Source organism: Palaemon carinicauda, chromosome 37 (assembly GCF_036898095.1).
Source record: "Palaemon carinicauda isolate YSFRI2023 chromosome 37, ASM3689809v2, whole genome shotgun sequence".
Taxonomy (NCBI): domain Eukaryota; kingdom Metazoa; phylum Arthropoda; class Malacostraca; order Decapoda; family Palaemonidae; genus Palaemon; species Palaemon carinicauda.
The window spans coordinates 47,873,888-47,881,335 of NC_090761.1; the positions used below are offsets into that span (position 1 = coordinate 47,873,888).

At 39.3% G+C, this 7,448-nt stretch overlaps 2 protein-coding genes across 3 annotated transcripts in view; one reads left to right on the top strand and one right to left on the bottom strand.

Annotated features, from left to right (window-relative positions):
- LOC137629636 (RNA polymerase I-specific transcription initiation factor RRN3-like) overlaps window positions 1-7,448 on the top strand; it is a 118,470-nt gene that overhangs the window by 50,186 nt on the left and 60,836 nt on the right. Inside the window, exon 1 of one of the 2 annotated variants that reach the window (XM_068361155.1) lies at window positions 6,033-6,057. The exons of the other annotated variant lie outside the window; for it this stretch is intronic. The gene's annotated coding sequence lies outside the window, so the exon portion shown is untranslated. Of the gene's footprint in view, window positions 1-6,032; window positions 6,058-7,448 lie in introns of those variants that run through there. 2 annotated transcript variants of the gene reach the window in all.
- LOC137629299 (uncharacterized protein PF3D7_1120000-like) lies at window positions 866-3,601 on the bottom strand. Its single transcript, XM_068360557.1, has 2 exons — window positions 2,509-3,601; window positions 866-912 (listed from the first exon to the last, which is right to left on the bottom strand). The coding sequence occupies exons 1-2, from the start codon at window positions 3,599-3,601 to the stop codon at window positions 866-868; spliced, it is 1,140 nt and encodes a 379-aa protein (XP_068216658.1).

Below are 7,448 nucleotides of genomic sequence, written 5' to 3' on the forward strand. Positions count from 1 at the left end.
GGTGAAGCCAAGCCCCATTGTAAGCCGGGCGGTGAAGCCAAGCGCCATTGTAAGCCGGGCGGTGAAGCCAAGCGCCATTGTTGGGCCGGGCGATGAAGCCAAGCGCCATTATAAGCCGGGCGGTGAAGCCGGGCGGTGAAGCCAAGCGGGCCAGGCGGTGAAGCCAAGCACCATTGTAAGCCGGGCGGTGAAGCCAAGCGCCATTGTAAGCCGGGCGGTGAAGCCAAGCGCCATTGTTTGCCGGCGGTGAAGCCAAGCGCCATTGTATGCCGGGCGATGAAGCCAAGCGCCATTGTTGTGCCGGGCGATGAAGCCAAGCGGGCCAGGCGGTGAAGCCAAGCGCCATTGTTGTGCCGGGCGATGAAGCCAAGCGGGCCAGGCGGTGAAGCCAAGCGCTTTTGTTGGGCCGGGCAGTGAAGCCAAGTGGGCCAGGTGGTGAAGCCAAGTGCCATTTTAGGCCAGGCGGTGAAGCCAAGCGTCATTGTGTGGGCCGGTCGGCGAAGCCTAGTGGGCAGTACGGTGAAGCCAAGCATCAATTTTTGGCCGGGCGATGAAGCCAAGCGCCATTGTTGTGCCGGGCGATGAAGCCAAGCGGGCCAGGCGGTGAAGCCAAGCGCCATTGTTGTGCCGGGCGATGAAGCCAAGCGGGCCAGGCGGTGAAGCCAAGCGCTATTGTTGGGCCGGGCAGTGAAGCCAAGTGGGCCAGGTGGTGAAGCCAAGTGCTATTTTAGGCCAGGCGGTGAAGCCAAGCGTCATTGTGTGGGCCGGTCGGCGAAGCCTAGTGGGCAGTACGGTGAAGCCAAGCATCAATTTTTGGCCGGTTGGTGAAGCCAATCGTCATTTTACCCACTTAAACAAGACACGCTCATTCATCATTCAGAGTTTCTTCACCTGCATAGCCAGTCCTTAAGCCTAAAAAAAAAAGACCTTAAACCTAAAAAAAAACCTTAAACCTAAAAAAAAAACCTTAAACCTAAAAAAAAAAACCTTAAACCTAAAAAAAAAAGAAGAAAAAGAAGATACTATTCCTTTCATAAAATTGTGAGGGCATCAACTCGCCTATTGTAAGGACCAAAACTTCACTCTGTTCATCCCAGTTCTTCAACCTTCATCAGCAGCCATTTGATATCAGAACACCTTTCCAGACTGACCTGCTCCGAAGAGGCGCAGCTTCCTTCACTAGCTGATTATCTTGGTCCAACCTTTAAGGACAAGACTGCCTACTAGAAGAAGCCTAGCTCGTTCCCTCTGCAGAGCCGGTCTTCTAGATCATTCCCCCAGAACCACCCGAAGGTTGATATCCGAAAGAATAGATCTAGATATCCGACCATTTGTACACTTGACAAACGGCTTGTACTCGTCCATCAAGGTGCAAAGCATACTAGTCTCAGCGGGGTTTCTTCCCTCAGTAGGCCATTGTCCTCCAGGTTATTCCAAGAATTGTAATTCAAGCTGGATAGTAAGCCTTGTATCCTCCAAGCTGGCCAGTCCTTCCAAGTATCCTCCCTGTAGCTGTCTGTCAGTCAGTCAGTTTAAAGATCCCGGGGGGGGGGGGGATCTCCTTCCTGTGGATGTGATTGGATTTAGCACAATTATTTGAAGATTTGGTCCTGGCAAAACTCGGCTGAATCTCCTTACCCTCACAAAATAAACTGAAATTAAACTAATATGGCAAAAATATTCTCATGTTTAAAATTTTTTTTGGTGTTTTCATTTTTTCTTCTTTTTTGGGATTTTTTATTTTTTTTATTTTTTTTTGGGATTTTTTATTTTTTTATTTTTTTTGTGTTTTTCATTTTTATCCATTTGCTGATCGAAATATTTAAGTGCCGGTGAGACTCTTCAGAAGCCATTCGATATGATCAGCTGCTAACTGAACCTGCTTAATAGTACCACTGATGGTGATTGAATGACTATATTCGTGCCTTTGTGGCATATCTATTAAGCTGACTCCACTGTGGCGGGTGATTTCCATCAGCGTCCTTCCTTCCACTCCATATATGGCTCTGTGGAACCTCCTGGGCACATGCAAGTCGACAGTCACGTACCTGTTGAGGCCAGAGTCCCTTGTGGTGGTCACTCTAACCTTTTCACCTTGGAAGGTGATGTGACTACTGTCGGATGAGGAGATGGCCCTTTTGGGCTTCTCGGGTTCCAGGTCAAACACGATGAGTTTTCGTGTAGTTTTTTTAATCTTTTCTTCCTTTTTCTTCTCCTCCTCCTCCTTCTCCTCCTCCTCCTTCTCCTTCTCCTCCTCCTTCTTCTCCTCCTCCTTCTTCTCCTCCTCCTCCTTCTCCTCCTCCTCCTTCTCCTTCTCCTCCTTCTCCTCCTCCTCCTTCTCCTCCTTCTCCTCCTCCTCCTCCTCCTTCTCCTCCTTCTCCTTGTCCTCCTCCTCCTTCTCCTCCTTCTCTTCGTCCGTGGAAATTTCCTTTTTGAGCTGCTCTTCCTGGGTGTTGCTGGTGCCATGGAGAGCGCCTTTTGAGGCTAGTAGCCAGCCAAGCACCTGACCCACACCAGATGCGCCTCCAACTTCCTCCTTCTCAGCCTTACGTCCGTTGGTATCCTGATCCTGTGCCTCGACTACTTTCTCCTCACTTTTATTGTCTCTGTCATCCTTTTGGACATCCTTCTGAACATCCTTAATATCCATTTTTAAACTTGTCTTGTTAAGTCTCAGTTTCGTCATTTGAGGTTTGTTTTCTTCTTTCGTCTTATCTCCCTCTTCAAGTTCCTCCTTGAGTGAAGGGATGATCTCATTTGCCGCAAGCAGCTCGTCCTTGAGACCAACATTTTTTTCAGATTTGAATGTTTCCAGTTCTTGACTCAATAGGATGTTTTTTTGCTCCAAGTCATTCAATTTCAAATTTTCTTTTTTGTAATTTTCTAACTCTTGTAAAATTCCTTTGTAGCGCTCATTCCTGAGGAGATCATTTATTTTTGCCTCATTGAGGCTTTCTTCCAATTCCTGCTTCTGTTCTGAAATCTGCTTTATTACTTCCATTTTCTTTTCAGTGAATATTTCCAGTTTCCTTTTGTTCTGGCGAACTTTATCCAATTTTTGTTTGAGTTTAATATTTTCTTTTTCTTTTTCCTTTAATTCATTTTTACATTGTTCCAGGATAACTATTTGATTGCAGATTTCCTTTTTTAGATGTTCGTTTGTGCGGTCTAGGTCGTCATTCTTTGTCGTCAAATTTTCCATATCGATTTGGTTATCGATTTGAAGACTTCCGATGATGTTACTGAGATGCTGATTCTCTGCTCTCAGCTCTTCATTCTCCTCTAAGAATTTAGATTGTTCTTCCTTTCTTAGACTGATCTCGGCAAAAGCTGCTTCCAGTTCTTTCTGCAGGAAACCGATGCGTTCCTCAAATGTCTTTTGGATATTCTCCTTCTCCTTCAGCTCTTCTCTTTTCTGATTTTCCTCTGGGGGCCCTCCTTCCACCTTCTCCTCCATCCCGCCCTCAGAGTTGAAGGGGTCCTTAGACCTCATCCAAGAGGTCATCCTATAGATTAAGGATCCTTCCTTTTGTGGTTCTGTGAAAACCACACCGCCAATTGTCCTCTTAGCTTGAAGATGGCCAGTAGTAAACTGGGACATCTTGTTAGTTCCTATTTTGAATGCTCCTACAAAACTTTTATTCATTTTGAATTGCTTTCAAAAATCTATATGATAGATGACTAGATTCGTCTTCTTTTGTCAGGTATAATATTGAAAACTTAAAATTTCCTTCAAACGACTCTCGGAGACCCTTTTGGATTCGGAATTCTCTTGGAGACTCAACGGAGACAAGAACAATTCCTGAAGACTCTGGAGACAATTTCGTTGGCTCCGAGAGAAACCCTCCGCCATTGAACAATCTCTTTCCATCCTTTGCAAGGAGAAATTCTCGAAAAACTTTTACCGAAAAAAGATGAAATATAAAAGATTTATTTACATCGAAAGTTAAATTCACTAATAGATTTTATTGTCATTTTCTTGTGCAACAAATGAAGTCTTTTAAATTGATATAGAGTTTCTCTAAATCAAAAAATTTTGAAGAAATTTGACATTTTTTTCAGCTCTTTAGAAACCGAAACGTTTTGGTTCATCTTCGCCAAGAAATCTCGGAAGCCGGAAAAAATCCTTTTCGGTTAAAGAAAATTTCACACATAAATCTCATATGCCATTATTATTATTATTGTTGTTGATGTTGTTGTTGTTTTTGTTGTTGTTGTCTTCTTAAGATTGGGTACATCATCTGTAGACATTAAGAGCATTATATATATATATATATATATATATATATATATATATATATATATATATATATATATTCACATGCATATATATATATATATATATATATATATATATATATATATATATATATATATATATATATATAAATATATATGTGTGTGTATGTTTATATATATGCATACATACACACACACACACACATATATATATATATATATATATATATATATATATATAATACAGTATATATGCATACTTAGTAAGTACTAGGGAAGTTATTATCATTATTATTATTATTATTATTATTATTATTATTATTATTATTATTATTATTATTACACACACACACACATATATATATATATATATATATATATATATATATATATATATATATATATAGATAGATAGATAGATAGATAGATAGATAGATATTGAAGTATTGAATTTAAAGCTGAAGATAGAGACGACTGGCGAAATCTAACCGAACCCTTTTGCGCCAATAGACGTAAGAGTAGATGATATAATCTCTCTCTCTCTCTCTCTCTCTCTCTCTCTCTCTCTCTCTCTCTCTCTCTCTCTCTCTTCTTTGTGTAGGCAAAGATAAAATGAGCCGTAACCAGAGGGAGGGATCCAATGTTGTACGGTCTGGTCAGTCAAAGTAGCCGATAACTCCCAGGCGGTAGTATCTCAACGGGTGGCTGGTGCCTTGGCACACCTACGACCTGTCGTTTGGACACACACACACACACACACACACACACACACATATATATATATATATATATATATATTTGTATATATATTGAGGAGATGATATATATATTATATATACACACACACACATATATATATATATATATATATATATATATATATATATATATATATATATATACTGTATAAATATGTAGGAGATTATATATATATATATACAGTATATATATATATATATATATATATATATATATATATATATATTATATATATATGTATGTGTGTGTGTGTGTGTCCAAACGACAGGTCGTAGGTGTGCCAAGGCACCAGCCACCCGTCGAGATACTACCGCCTGGGAGTTATCGGCTCCTTTGACTGGCCAGACCGTACAATATTGGATCCCTCCCTCTGGTTACGGCTCATTTTATCCTTGCCTACACATACACAAAATAGGCTGGCCTATTCTTACCACATTCTCCGCTGTCCTCGTACATCCGACAACAATGCTATTACCGAACAATTCTTTGCTCAAGTGGTTAACTATTGCTATGTAATTGTTCAGTGGCTACTTTCCTCTTGATAAGTGTAGACGAGACTTTTTAGCTATGGTAAGCAGCTCTTATAGAAGAAGGGCACTCCGAAATTCTAACCATTGTTTTCAAGTCATGAGTAGGTACCGGCTGATGATTATATATATATATACATATATATATATATATATATATATATATATATATATATATATATATATATATATATATGTGTGTGTGTGTGTGTGTGTGTGTGATGAACATAATCCATAGTCATGTCTGAGGTATATAGTCTGTTTTGTTTTAAGAATACAGGAGCTTTCTGTTACATGAATGATACACAATTTTATTTTTCAAATGAAAATGTTGTGTCTATCCAAAATAAAAGTTGAATTCTAGCGAATATCAAAGAGTGAAAAAGTATCTTGAAAACTAATGTATCGTTTGGAGCTAACCCAACCTTAGGGAAATTTTATTACAAGATTGTTCCAAGTTGACTTAAATAAAATATATTGGATGTTTTAGGAATTTGAAATGGGTCTGCTCCTGCGTTCTACACAATACCAGGTTAGTAGCCAGTGGTGAATTTTTCAATAATCATGTACGCATGGTTAGAGGTTGGACGGCAAGACGGAAGAGAAGAAGCAGGTTAAGCAGCAAAGATCAGCTTAGTATTGAGAGAGAGAGAGAGAGAGAGAGAGAGAGAGAGAGAGAGAGAGAGAGAGAGAGAGAGAGAGAGAGAGAGAAATCCAGTTTTACTCGATTTCTTTGCGCCGAAGGATAACTAACTTTAGGTATTATTTTACTGTATTACAGGGCAATGTAACCTAGCAAAAATCTTTTATTCTATAGAAAAAAATCCGCTCTTCGAAAATGACACTCGTTCCCGTCGCAAATGAATAGTTTCAGAAATATATATATATATATATATATATATATATATATATATATATATATATATATATATATATATATATATATATATATATATATAGAATACAATATTGGGGGACCCCCAGTGGGAACTCGGGGTTTTGGGTGGGAGAAAACATAATGGGGAAACGATATATAATGGTAAAACAAGCCTTTTCTTCTCTGTACATTACCCTCTTGGATGCATAATAAACACGTCTTATCTATCATTTGAAAAATCGCCTCGGCTCTGATTTATTGTGGGCTACGCTATCCTGATTTTTTTATCACATCAGGAAATCAACACGGAAAATAAAACTAGCTTTGTTATAATTCAACACAACCCGACACCTTCATTTGACAACTATACTGATAATTAACTTTTTAGTTATTTTTCTTTTATCTTTAAGAAAGCTTATTCTATTCTAAAATGCATACTACTAGGCATTACATAATCTAGTTGGTGCAAACACTGGCAAACATTTTTCCTAAACTGTTAACATATCAGAAATTGTAAAATTCTAACCATACTTCTTTGTCATTATCTTTTCCCACTTCTATGTGGGGTCGATGTTTCTGGCCAGGGAGTATGGTTAGAATTTTACAATTTCTGATACGTTAACAGTTAAGGAAAATGTTTGCCATAGTGTTTGCACCAACTAGATTATGTACCTCTCTTGAGCCCCCTTTTCCTGCAATACGACACTATGCTTACAATGCCAAAAATAACAGTAGGATTGACCGATCATAAAATTGAATATTAAGCCTCTATGACATCATTAGGTCAGTAATTGAATCGTAAACATACACTTTTGGACGGAACTGTTGTCGAGAAGTTAATGAGTAAAGCCCTGTCCATATGATCGAGTATGCCCGACGGGCAAACAGTGATACCAGGCCACAATAGTTAGTGAAAATGAGGGTTGATGACGTTAAAAGCGGTAAAACTAAAGGCAGGGATCTGGCAACACTGTATGATGCCAGATCCCAGTGGTTTTCCCGCTTCCGACGTCATTACCCCTCATTCCTTCCAGCTATTGTGGTCT

Bases quoted from the DNA above. Each gene is read 5' to 3' on its own strand.
- LOC137629299 (XM_068360557.1), bottom strand. From the start codon at position 3,601: ATGTCCCAGTTTACTACTGGCCATCTTCAAGCTAAGAGGACAATTGGC. The intron at 913-2,508 runs GTCAGGTGCTTG...TTTTTTTTTTAG, and splicing joins TGGAGGCGCATCTGGTGTGG to GCTTAAGGACTGGCTATGCA.